The 13807-nt window shown below is 41.8% G+C and overlaps 1 protein-coding gene across 1 annotated transcript in view; it reads left to right on the forward strand.

The window, feature by feature from the left end:
- LHFPL2 (LHFPL tetraspan subfamily member 2) overlaps positions 1-12665 on the forward strand; it is a 128040-nt gene extending 115375 nt beyond the window's left edge. Inside the window, exon 4 of the mRNA XM_064438656.1 lies at positions 8343-12665. Within this exon, the coding sequence (XP_064294726.1) occupies positions 8343-8599 (257 nt within the window). The 3' untranslated portion in view covers positions 8600-12665. The remainder of the gene's footprint in view (positions 1-8342) is intronic.
- Positions 12666-13807: the final 1142 nt, after the last annotated feature.

A 13807-nucleotide genomic window follows, 5' to 3' on the forward strand; every position in this document is an offset into this window, starting at 1 on the left:
CCTGGTGCAGTGGTGAAGGAAATTGGTGGTTTTGAGTTCTGCTTCCTTCCCCAACACAGTTGACCTGCACTCTGCTGCTGTACAATCCATGAAGCCACCCAAAATTCTCCCCTTCCTGCATCCCCTTTCACCTTTTCCTTCTCAGTGAGCCTTAGTGCCTCTGCAGCTCCTCCCCCCTGTACCCCTGAGGTCTTGTTTGTGCTGCAGGATCAGTATTGAGGAAATGTAATGCCATGAAAAAGATGGCCTGCAGCCCTTTTACCTCTTTACTTAAGCCAAGCCTGGTTGTTTCTTTGGGCCTGAGCTGTAGTCGGGAGGTGGTGGTTTTCATTCCCTTTCTCCTGATTCAGCATAAGCGAAGATGGTTTGGGCATGGTGCTTACTGGCCAAATGGCAGTGGAAAAGGTTATGGTGAGTGGTGTGAAACATACTGGGTCTTCTCTGCTTCTTTCATGGATGGAATAATTGACATGGCCTCATATTTCCTTCCTTGACTCAGGAACCTCCCAAATTTACCATCCACAACTGAGTTTCTCATTTAGCAGCTTCAAGCCTTTTACTGCGCTGACCTGGATTAGAAACACTCAGTGCTTCCTTGGCTTTTAAGGTAAAATATGAGAGGTGACCAGCCCTTGCAACTGTGCCTGAGTAGTGGCCCTGCAAGTGCAGCAGTCTTTGGTTACCTCTGTATTGCTGAAAACTTGTAGACATTTGGCTTTTTGCCTATAAGGTGCTTTACCTTGACTTAATTGCAGGGTTAGCATCCGCTGCATGGGAGCCCCGTAGTGTGTTGACATGACTCTACATGGCTGACAGCCAGCAAAGAGGCAGCGGTGCCATTTCAGGGCTTGGGACTGATCTTACTTTGAGTCTCTGCGTTTCCTTTCCCCCCAACTAATGAGGACTCTTACCACATATATGAAAGTTATTAAAAGCTAATGGTGAATTTGCCCTCTCCTCTCCTAAAAATAGGAATCTGCAGGCTCTAGTTTTGTTACAGAGGAGTCCAGGAGGTTAGATCACACCAGTATCAAAAAAACCAAACTCCATATCCTCCATATATGATGCCAAAGCATTCTGCCAAAGCAACCTACATCAAGCTGACAAACTGACTTATTTTTTGCTTTTTCTGTGGGTAGCAAAATATATTTGATAGGTCTCCCACCAGTGCCCCCTACACTGTATTCCTGTCCCTATTTCCACACGCCAACATCAGTAACACCATCAAAAGTCTACATACATTTGTATAGGTTTGATTATGAATGAGCATCTTTGATTCACTTAATAAATGGGAAAAGATGCATGAGCAAATGGTGTTGTTAATTTACTGTTGAAAGAGTAGGGAACTTAGACTCTTCCTCAGCTCGGGGAAGGCAGTGGTTAGGGAACTCCTTTTTCTCCTGGTAACTGCTTGCCCTTATATGACCTTGAGACAATTTTAAAGAGAAAAAAAAATTTGTGCAGGTTTTGAGCCATCACCTGGTTATAGTTTTAAACAATTAATTCTCCTGCCTGAGCCTAGGGTATCTGAGGTGCATGGAAATCTGTTTATGGCTGTAGTCCTCTATAGTGACTGCAGGTATGGAGGCATGGACCTTGCCTTGGTGCATTGCCCACTGGCAACCTTCCCCACCCTCAACAGCCAGGCTTCCAGTTTATCCCAAATCTGCTCCTTTGAACCTGCATGGAGTATGATGTCCAGGTAGGCTTTTTAAAGCATTGATCTTCTTAATGTTATTAATTTTTCTTTTGTTTATTGTGCAGTGTTTCCAAGTGGGCCAGAGGCCGACTCTAAGGCACTAGGGCTTGCAGAGTCTCCCCTTTCTTTTTGGGCAAAGACCTTTTTGCCTCTGGTCAGCTGCTTGCATTCAGTGGGTCTGGCAGTCATCCAAGGAAAAGGAGAGCAGCTGCCAAGGCAGGTCTGGGGCCCTGTGCTGTGGGTACCGTAACTGGCGCTCCCTTCAGCATCTTGGCCCTACCCTCACCCTTTTCCAATAGCAAGTGTGGAGTGCTGAGACCGCCCTTCCAGCTGGCCTAAACCCGTTTGTTGGTTCTCATCTGATTAAAATGGGATTACTGAATCATTTTACAGGGCTGAAGGTGTCTGTGTAGGAGGCCTTTGCTTCAGTTGTCTGTCAGTGGATGAAGCGTTCAAAAGCACACAAATGGCGACCTGGTAGTTAGTATTCCTGCTGGGTAGGAGTTTGTCAGGGCATGTTTCCGTACGTGAAACCTCCTTGGGTTAAGCTAGCATAGTACATCTGTACAAATATTTTACACATTAAATTGTTCAGGTAATCAGGTAGCATATTGACACATTTGGAAATATGAGCAATAACGGCAGGGTTATTTTGCCTGGCTGGTGCAATGCCCTTGGGCTGAGCTTTAATCTCCTGTGGTTGTGTAGAAGATGAGAATGATCGGGATCACTGCCACTGAGGAAGCGACCCGCCTGCGCTGCCTGCGTGTATTGTGCAAGGCTAATCCCTCCCTGCCTTTACCCTTTTTCTCTTCCTCTTAAAATATTGTTGCTCTGTTGTGCTGCTCCATGGGAGTCTGTTGAAGTGCCACCTCATTGATCACAGCTGCTTAATTTCCTGTTTCTTCAGAAGCATTTAAAAGCTTTTTTGCTATTTTGCTAGGAAATGAGAAGATAGTTTCAGGCTTTGCAATGGAAATTGGCTTTGTTCGTATATGCTGTTTTTTAATAAGGCACAACAGCAGCTGCACAGGAGACTGTCAAAACTAAATAGCATGCCTTCACTTAGCTAAACAAGCATCTGCCTAACCCCTGTCTCAAGGGTTGCTTCCAAGGATGGAATGAAAAAACTTTTACTCAGATCTGACCCCAGTACATAAGGTGACATTCAAATACCCATAACGATAAACAGGACTGTTGGCTTACCACTACGTTAGCCTCGCAGCGCTACTGTAGTGTGTAAGGACCAGGAGGAGCAATTGCTTGCTGCAGTTCCAGGTCCTTAAAAGGGGAAAAGTTCTTGGTAGACAAATACAAAACAGCTTCTCCTATAGAAAAAGCATTACTGAACTGTCTTCAGAGACACCGTTGCACAGCAGTGCAGTCTGCTGTATTTATATTGATATTTCACCGTATGCTGTAATGTTTTGCTTTGGTGTTTTAGGAGGAAGGAGCTGCTTTTACATCTTTTGAATATAGAATGACTGATCTTTAATAGGTTGCCTGTGTTGTAAACAGGAAACAAATTTTAGTCTAATAATCCCAATAAAATCTAAATCTCATCTAAATTCTGTATTTCTTAAGACTTCTTTTTGAAGGCAGGTAATTAGGTATTGATAATAAAGTGTTATGTGGGCAAATTGCCTTTAGTGAAAGATGCGAAGATGTTCTCTGCTGACAGACTTACACCAAAGAGTTTTAGATGAGGTCTCTGGATAAAAAAGTAATTTAAATAGTTTTCTGTTGTATTCCTAGGCATCTGGCAGCATTATGTGCCTCTCTGTTTTAAGGAATCCTAAGAGGAAAGGTGATTGAGAGTTGGCAACAACTAACAAAAAGGAAAATGTAATTATGAAAAATTATCATACTGATTAAAAGAAGTGGGATAGAACTAATTAAGAAGAAGGAACAGGAGTATGCATACAGCAGAAGCTGCACTCTCAGCAGTGCAGCTGTGCTCAGAGAGGGGGTTAAATCTAGAACTGAGCAAGCCTGAGCTGTGCGGGCCTGGCATATAATATTTTCAGAATGAATTTGTTCCTCCCAGCAGGGGGAGCAAACAGCGATAATTCCACAGGTAGATTGGCTGTGAATTGGAACTCTCATTTATTGTATGTCAGCACAAAGAACTGAAAGGATTTGTTGCAGAAATAATTTTTTTCAGACAGCACTCCATTTTTGTTCTCCGTTCTTTCTCTTGAAGATTGGCTTCTCTTCAAAGACACTGGGCAAGAGCAGTTTATTAAGAAAAAGAAATCTCTATCATTAATATTTACTGTCCTCCTGCCAGATACGTCTCAAGGCAAACTGTTGACAGGACATAATTGTTGCTTTATCAGGTTATGATGACAAAGTTATACAACACAAAACTGAGCTTTGTACTTCTATGGCTAACAAAAGTTTAAGTGCTTTAATCTTAATTTACAGCATTAAATAGCTTGGGAAGCCACACAATACAGATTAAATACAGAAGTTATATTTGAGTGAGTCAAATGTAAGAATAACTGAATCAAATTAAAGAAACCTGAGAATTTTAATAGTTAATTAATCCAGAGAGCAACATTTATACACAAATCTGTAGATTGTACTGGGGGCTGGTCTTGAGTCCCTGTGCACTGTGAGTATAAATGAATGCCAGGGATAAGGTGCTTGTCTCCCCTTTCCAGCCCCTTGTAAGCTGCAGGCCATGCTCACCATGTTTCATTCACTGGCAAGAGACTTTGCTCCTGGACCTGTGCAGCCCATCCGGTGCCCTCCTCTGCCTTCTCCCCAAGGACTCTTCAGAAAACAAAACCATTAGCCACCATGCTGCTTTGTGCTGTCCACAAGCAACTGAAAATCAGTTTATCTTCCTTCAAAATTTTTTTAAGACTGTTTGCAGAGTCTGTAAAATAAAAACTTGGTAACCAGCAGGCTGTGGATTTGATGAAGCTATTGCCAGCATGCTGTTCAGGGTTGCCTCGCTTGGGCCGTGTACTCCGTGTCTGTGTGTCTTGTCTGAAAAGCAGGCTGCAGCTATTGTAGGCAGAAACTGTGAGCAGAGCTGCCAGGCTCAGTGGTAATGCAAAGAAATAACCTAAATAAGAGCGCTGCAGGCAGGCGAGCCCCAGGGACTGAGCAGCAGCTACAGAAAGGGAGGGAAATAAGCAGTTAAGCTTAAACTTCTGTCAAAGAAGCAAAGAGATGTAATGGACTTGGCCAGGCTCTGCACTGTGGACAGTGGTATGAGGATTCAATGCTGAGAATTTACCATGCTTTTCCCCCTTGAGGATCGTCTTGCCACAGACTGGCCTGTAAGTGGTTTGTGCTCAGCTCCAGCTGCTTGCACGTGTGTTAGTTGTAGATCAAGGCTACGCTGCTAGCTGTAGAAACAGCCCTCTGGCTTTTTCGTGTTGCATAAAATGGTTGTGCAGTGCTCCTTAGGTCAAAGGTGGAAGAGTACAGAGACTGCCGAGCTATTCGTATTGCATTTAACCATTTTGCCTTTTTAAAAGCCGACCATGACTTTCCCAGCAGCATCACAACCTATACTGCCTTTCCTACGCCTGCTATATCTTAACTTGTTCTTTCCAAATGGGTATTTGTCCTTCCCCTCCCTCTGCATCCATGTTCCCAGGAGCACAGAGGTAGTTTTTTTTCAGGTGTCCCTGGCAGCTGCTGCTCTCTCTGGTTTACAGGTAGGTGGACAGTTAAGTACTTTGGATTGCTGGCTTCTGTGTTAGCCCATGGTTCGCTCTGTTGGTGGGTGGTAAAGCATCTCCTATTTTGTTGAAGCTGCAGGAGTTACTGAGATGAGCTCTGTAGTCTGTGACTGCGTCTTATAGTTACTGGGAAGCAGGAGGCAAAAGCTGCTCTTGATCTAGAGCAGCCCTTTATGGGCAGGTAAGGAGAGTCAGGAAGAGATCTCTGTACCCTGCAGCTCAGCCATTGCTCTGGGTATTGGAGCTTCAAGCTTAATATATGACGAGTCTGTGCCTCTCCACTTGCTGTTAGTCAGCATGAAATCCGAGGAGTGCTGTTTCTGTTGTAGCTATGTTGAATTGGCTTAATTGAATCATATTTATTCACTTTTCCTAGCAAGTAGGAACCAGGTATTAATGAAATGAGAAATGATGATAAATATTAGTGATAGTGAGAAGAGGTGCATGTCGTGAGCAGCTTTCTGTCTGCACTGAAATGGAGTATAGAAGCTAGATTCAGTAGTGAAAAATTACTTTAGGTTTTTTTTCTTTTATTATGCTAGGCCAGTATAAGATTCAGTTAGCTATCTGAAGGAAAAATCAGGTGAGACTCTGACCATATTCAAGCCCATAGTTAAGACTTTACTCCAAATTGTCTGCATCTGTGAGCAAACAGCTGTAGTTTATTAAATTATGGGCTGTAGTCAGTATTTATCCAGAAATCTTTTAAGCCCTTTTAAGTTTTAGTTCAGTAAAGTCCTGGTCACTACACAGGGCAGCAGTACCGCAGGCTCTTGGGGGGCTGAGATTTGGGTAACACCTTTTCAGCTTGGGGCATGCTTACTATGAACCAGTAGTTTTTGGGAGTTCTTCAGTGCTCTAGATTTGCTAAAAAGAGATGGATGTAGCTTCTTAGTCCTGCTTGTGACTCAGCCATAAGCCATGTTTGCTGTTAGACACAGGCAGTCTAGGTTCGGGAGTGATGGAGTGGTAAATTTTAAAAACTTCCTTGCTGGCAGCAACTACATTGGCATTTCAGATCTGGATTTTTAATTCGGTGATGATGATTTTTTAACTACCAAAGGGCTTGTGATCTTTAAGAGAATATGGCAACCAGCCCATGCCAATGTACAGTCAGGAAAATACATAGTGTGGTCAAGCTGGTTACACAGAACAGGAAACTAGTGATGAATAGGGGAGAAGGAACTGGTGGTGTTTAGCCTGAAATGGCTGCAGGGCTCAGCAGGATGAAAACACAGCTTACCCAGGTCTGTCCAAGATAAAGCAATAATTTGTACTTAATGTAGTTTGGCCAATCAGCCAGGAAACAGTGCATAAAATGTGTCATTGGTTCTTAAATGTAAGCAGTGATGAAATCCCTTCACAGAGAATGGATATCACTCGCTAATGGATTTTGCTGCCCCAAGGAATAATGGCATTTAGTTCATTCATGCCCATGGTGTTGTGTCATCATTGGAAAAATGCTGGAGGAAGGACTTTCTTTTGTGAAATGTCTGGCATTCATAGGCATTAATTTTAGACTGTTGGATGATGGCTGTTGCATTTTGTGTGTATTAACTGCTTACTATCTAGGACCCAGCTTTTCTTTCTCAGTGAGGAAGTTTTCTTGCATCTGGCTGAATTTCTTTAAAAAAAACAATTCAGGAAACCTAACGTACTGCAGAATGGGCTAGTCTAATTGAATCAAAGATGATGTGAACAAGTCATTACAGCTGTTATTGGTAACCTCTTAGCACAGGGAAGAAAAGAGGACTATTTCCTGTTTTATTACTTCATAGAAATTTGGGAATTAGAGGGTATCTAATGGATGAACTAGCACCACACATAAAAAGCACAACTCCTAGCCCACTTCTAGAAGGTGACAGCACCTTTCCCAGCTATTTTTGTCAAGGTGCCAGGTTGAATAAAGGGTTTTACAGTGCAGGACAAATTAATCGGTAAGATTTATGGGGTCTAGAAGGCTGTATTCATTTTCTGGGTAAACTGGTTGTGTTCAAGCAAAAACTACTTTTCATCATTCTTCCTGTTGTTCTGAGTAAAATTTTAAAGAAAACAGCAAATTTTGATACCTATGAGCTGCCCTGATGTTCAGCTCCTTCCTACATACCTTGTAGGAGGGAGATCTGTTTTTACCTCTCTGATTTTTATAGCAGGGACTGTAAAGAGTGCCATAGCCACTAGCATGTTAGGCATTTTGATTAAATCTCTCATCTTTGTGCAAAGACACATCATGTGTGCAGGGTGACTTCTAACTCCCTTAATTAAGCCTTTCACTGCTTAGATAAAGACTGGTCCTCATAGGACAGAAAACAATGAATACGAGACACGATCAGATGGGCAAAGCATCTGGTCTTTAGGAAGACGGGGAGACCCCAGTGTTACCTGTGCACTGGCCACAGGTGCACATTTCGTTTGGGGCTGGCTCCAGAACGCCTTCATTATGAAAGCAGTTTACTGAACTGGTAGTATTATTCTTCTACTAGGTCCAGAGTTAAAAAGGCAAAATTGCTTATGATAAATGACTAAATGAAGCTGAATGAGGGCTAGCTAAAACAAAATCTAATGTGGATGTAAACATTCCTAAGTATTTTAAAAGTGCAGCTACAAACAGTAGGTAGAGATGCTCAAATGTTTTGTGAGTTCTGTATACCTAGCAATAATCTGTGAAAACAAAGGATGTAGAAGGAATACAGAGATTAAAATTAGGAACTAGACAATTATCATATGAAATAAGCCTTTCACAAGAAAAAACACAGGATAGCTCCAAAGTTAGGTAAAACACTGCATGGTATATACTAGGGAACAATCAGTAAAGGAAGGTACGTAGGAAGGAGTTGTGACCATAATAACCATTACTACGTGTGTAACCATTGCTACCAGTGTTCTGTTTGGTGTTAAACTGATCATTTGTTAAACTTCTGTCTTTCTGTTTTTATTTCTAGGCCTCTTCCTTATCTTAGGCTTGATACTTTACCCTGCAGGTTGGGGATGCCAGAAGGCAATAAGCTATTGTGGACCTTACGCTTCTGCTTATAAACTAGGAGACTGCTCCTTGGGCTGGGCTTTCTACACAGCGATTGGTGGCACTATTCTGACGTTCATCTGTGCGGTCTTCTCGGCGCAAGCTGAAATAGCCACATCCAGTGACAAAGTGCAAGAAGAAATAGAAGAAGGAAAAAACCTTATCTGCCTCCTTTAAGTCCAGTGGGGAAAAATACCAGCACACGGATCTTAATCTGCTTTCCATTAACTGGAGAAGCAGATGCGCTTACCTGTTTCTACCATTTGTATGATTGAGCCCCATGCATTCCAGCCTCGAACTACTGAAATGGTGTTTCTTCCTTGCTGGGCAATGAGGATCAGAGAAAGGATCCCAGGAAAGCAGAATGTAAATACTTGGGGATATTTTAGTTTCATTCTATGGTCAGGACACAGTAGAATATATTAATCTGACTGGGGAGGTGAGGAATCGTATATATAGCAGGAATGTTGTTGTTGTAACTGACAAATTCTGATTGATCAGATTGCCTTACCCACCTTGGTCACTTTGAAGAATTTGCATTAAAAATAATAAAAGCCAGCACATTTTATTTTTTTTTATTATGCAGAAGAGAAGCCTATTTTAATTAGGCTGTGTTTCCAAGGGCTCCCCTCACCTGTGAATATTTCACCACCACCTGGTTTGGTACCATACTTTTCATTAAGGTGCTTTTTGATACTGAACTTCCTTAAAGTACAGTGCCTTCTCAGATAGTAAGTATATGTTGGAGAGAGCAAAGTCAACGTGACACAGTTTGCACCAATCTTTGAGCATTTAAAAAGTTGAGGTTGAGTCCCTGCCAAGTTTCTTAGTCTGGAAACTTAGAGCGCAAGGTGTGTGCCACTTGTTGCAGGTAGATTATTTTGATTCCATTGACTAGACAGAAAGCTCTAGTTACACTGGCTTTCCCCTGATTATGATGGAATCGTTTGAAATAACCAGTGTTATTACAGCCTTCATTAAAACTCCTGAAATCTCAGGCAGATGACAACTCCCCACAGGACAGCTAGGCATTATCTTGTGAATGTCAACAGCCTGGCCTGGGCTGTAGCCTCTCCTACAACTGTAGATCGCACATTGGACTTTCAACAGTAGTATTCTTTCTTTTGCCAGTGAAACCTCATTTCTGGTCCACAGATCAGTCTGTCTCGTGACCCAGAGCCACATGAGTCCTTAAGATATCTACATCTTTCAGAAAGTCTTACCAAACTCTACATGGCTGGGAAGATCTTTTACCTTTTTTTTTTTTTTTTTAACCGCATGTACTATGGACCCTTTTCCCGCCAAGTCAGCAGAAATAAAACAGACCTTGCCACAAATGACAGTCCTTTCTCAAAGGCGGTTGTATTTTTTGGGATATTGCATCACTTATTAGAACTACTTCTGAAAACAAATTTAAAAGGTATTTAAAAAAACAAAGGAATGATGCAACTGTGCCATAGGAGGATTGGGGATAATTTATCTGAGCAGTAGTTCTAGTGAATTACTAGGTGAATTTTAGATGCCTCTTCCTGGCAGTTTAACATCATCCAATGGGTGTTGCTCTCCATCACCTCACTGTATAATACAGAGCAGAGATTCTTGTTTATGCTTAGTCAGTCCCTTAAAGCATGCCATGAGGATTTTTTTTTAATAGGTATTAAAAAATCATTGTTACGGTATAGGTAGACGGCTAATTTCAGTACACCGCTGAAGTCATTCACAATACGAGAGCTGTCCAGCAGTCATGACTGCCAACCCAGGACCGGCCTCGAGCCTGGGTGAACACTAGCAGTGGTGAACGCTCTGGTCCTGCTGCACAGCATGGGCACCGCCTCAGCCTGGCCCATCTATGGAGCAAAGTGGGCCCGGCTGCACAGGTCCGTGCCCAGCGCACCCTCAGGCCATGTGCCAGATGGATACAGAGGTGATCGCCGAGCCACCACACACAAGGTCAACTTCTGCCAGTGTTAAAAAGGGATTGTTTTAATCTCGCCTCATCTTGCATTCACGTGCTCCCACAACCCATGCCCACCATATTCTAGTTTAAAATGGGTAATTCACTTTTCTTTTAAATATCTGCCACATCTGCCAACTGCCTGCACAAAGCAAGTTCTTAACAAGTCAAAATTACTAGTACGAAGTGGTGCCCGAGGACAAAACTCACAGCCAGCACATCCTGTCCACACAGTCTTTCCCCATACGCAGCCTCTGAAGGGCACGTGCTTGGCTTGTACCTCAGATCCAGCACAGCTGCTCCTTCCGGCGTTCCTCCTCAGCCCTCGCTGGCCTGTGCGCCACAGAGGCCAGGCCACCAGCCCAGCTCTGCTCCTCGGGGCTCCGGCTGGGGAAGTGGGGCTGGGAGAGTAAGCATAGCCTATGCATCAGCTGAAAATTACGTCTAAGAGTGACAGTTTTAGCTTTTCTTAGGTAGGTAGCAATCCAATGTCCACATCGCCGCTGCCAACAAACCTTGACATCATAGCAGGGTGATAAATGCTGCTTTTGCTTGAGCGCTCAGTTAGTCAGAATACAGTCAGGTCTTCCAAAAGGTATAAAGGGCATATGCTGCTTCGGCTTAGAAGTAAACAATGACCAACCTTCATTTACATTACTAGCTGACCTCTGCTGTGATCTACAGAACGCTTAAAAATTTTAAATAGTGGGGTTTTTTTTTAAGATCAAAGGAGAAATTTTCAGTGGTGTGTTTTGCTTTTGTTTGTGTTTGTAACCAAGAAGAACCAGCTTTTCTGCTTGTTGCTGGAATACTATCACCTTAGTCTGCCACAACATAATCCGCTAACAACTTGCAAGAATAGCCATGTTCATCACATAGCACAAATAGAAGACAGGCTGGGAAGAAATACAGAAATTTTTTAAAAAAAAAAATCAGAATTTCTTTTCTCAGGGTTCTGTTTTTCTAGCAAGTGGTAAGATGGTATAGATTGCAGACTTCCCACCCCCTCACCCTCTCCAGCGAGGATTTCAGGTGTAGAGCACACTCATTAAATTTTACAGCTGTTTAAAGTTGTGCCTGAAGTTCACCTCAGCAGTAGCTTTCAAAAATATTAAAAAAAAAAAGAAAAAATAAAATTTAAAAAAAAGATAAATCAGCTTAAAGCTAATTTAATTAACTTCATGGCAGGGCTGCAGAAGAGTGTAACTGCTTCTTAATGTACATGCACTGCATAGGATCTAGAAGAATTTGCTGTGGATTCTTTAAAACCTGTGTGCCAATCAGTTCAGTTTAACTTTGTTTTTGTGGTATTGAAGACTTCTTCAAACATCTGTGGTTTGAATTCCTAAATTTGTAAAGTGCCATAGACCTTCCTTTCTTTTTAAAAATTGTAGCATATTTAAAATATATATATATATATATATATACACAAACTTGTGTGAGATGTGCAATAGCAGGAATGGGTTTTGTTGTGGGATTGTTTTTGGTTTTGGAATGTTTTTTCTTTTTTTTTCCCCCTTCTTAGTTTTTGCTTTTGAACAAGGTATTTGAAAAGGGACCGCCCAGGGAAGAAATGGCTGGAGTTTTGGTTGTGTGAACAAACTAAAGCATAGAGTAATGCAGTAGAATCACTGATTTTGAAGATTAATACAGCAGTAGTAATAGCAGATTAAAGATTTAAGAGAAGTCTCTTCTAGACTGATTTTTAATACTCAGATCTATATAATACAGACAATTCAAATGTGAAGCTCTCTCCATCTCTGGCAATATACGATCTAACAGCTGAAAAGCTCAGCAAGGTTTCTTACTGTGCTTTATTTATAGGTGTGGCACTGCAAAAAAACATTGCTACTGAGCTACTTCTGGGTTGTCTATGTCACCTTTGTATCTGTTTCAATCAATAAAAGTTCTCTGGATTCTGCAATATTTTTTTCAGCTGAGTCATTTCCATTTCACATTGTTATCCCACATCAGAGTGTCTCACATCCTAGTGGTAAGCAGAGAGGAGTTCAAGCCTTCCTTGGAAGCAGTGGGCGCTGGTGCCTGCCTCAAGGACAGGACAGAGCCCGACAGAAGCAGAGCATGGCAGCAACACGTGCACCACAGCCGCTTTGTATAGGAAGAGCAGCTGTGGCAAGCCAGCTAGCGTAGATTTTGAGCCATGGTTTATTTGTGGTACTGTTTTTCTGTTCTTGACTCACCACTATGTACATTTGTTAGCATGAATGATGTACCTAATGTGTTATTTTTAATCTAAATTTCAATTAAAACGTGAGTTTTCAAACTTTACCAGGAGTCTGACTACCTTAATTCAAACATACTGGACGAGTTGAGCCACAGCAAGGTAGCTTTACCTGTAGCTTTAATAGCATTTAAGGTCCCAGCCCACTGATGTTAGTGTTTCAGATTTCCATCTGACTTGGAATGATTATCACCACTTACTGATCAAAAAGTATGTGATCTGAAAGTGTAGCTATGTGTTATATAATACAGTTGTATTAAAGAGACTTTCTAATTGAATGTACATCTGGCAAGTGTTTTTAATTTGCAGCTGAAGCACTGCAGTTCCTTTCTCATGAAAGGGGGCAGTGAAGGTTGTTAAGCAAGTATTGTTTAATCACACAGACGTTTAAAATGGTGTTTGCCACAAGGTGTCTCACCTTTCACCAGTGACTTAGCAGACACTAGACAGGTTACATACTCTAAGCAAATTTAAGGCAGAACTAGGAGTGAGGCTTTCAGCAATTCAAAGAAAAGTCAGGATGTCACTTTTGTCTCATAGTTGCAATGGTCCATTTCTATTACATTTAATTAATTGCATTTAGTTTAATTACACTTGTAACAGTTCCTAAACTTCCAAGAAGTAGCTCTTGGTTAAAACTTGGAACATTTAGAAACCTACTGTCCTAAGGGGACAGGTGCCACTCAACGCACCACATCAGTCACCTTTATGGATTCCAAAGCAGTCATTATACAAATACAAAACACTGCCAGAAGGAGTTACAAAGTAATACTGATTTGTATACCTGAAAATATCAGCTCGCTTTTTCAGTAAAACCTTTCTTGGCAATAGGGAGCGCAGAGTTCAATTCTCCAGCTGTGTGAATTAGTACAGATTTCTGTGTTCTAGTAACTTCTTCCCAAGCTCCAGCAGGGTTTAGAATGGTGATGGAATGAGAAAGTGAATGTGTATTATTAATATCAGAGGGACAGGAATATAAAGACATTGTCTTGCTCTTGTGATTCACTGAAAGTTGTTTTCAAATAGGTGCCTTTTATTTGATTTGTGGTATCTTCTTATCGGTGAAGTTCTGTGAGTGTAGGAATTGGCGTCCCTAAAAGCAGTTTTAGGTATCACTCAGATGCAGTGGGATCAGTCATTTGGTCTAGCTGAGAAAGGTAAAGAAAAAATAATTCCAAATTTAATCCCA

The sequence above is a fragment of the Phalacrocorax carbo genome, chromosome Z (assembly GCF_963921805.1).
Source record: "Phalacrocorax carbo chromosome Z, bPhaCar2.1, whole genome shotgun sequence".
Lineage (NCBI taxonomy): Eukaryota > Metazoa > Chordata > Aves > Suliformes > Phalacrocoracidae > Phalacrocorax > Phalacrocorax carbo.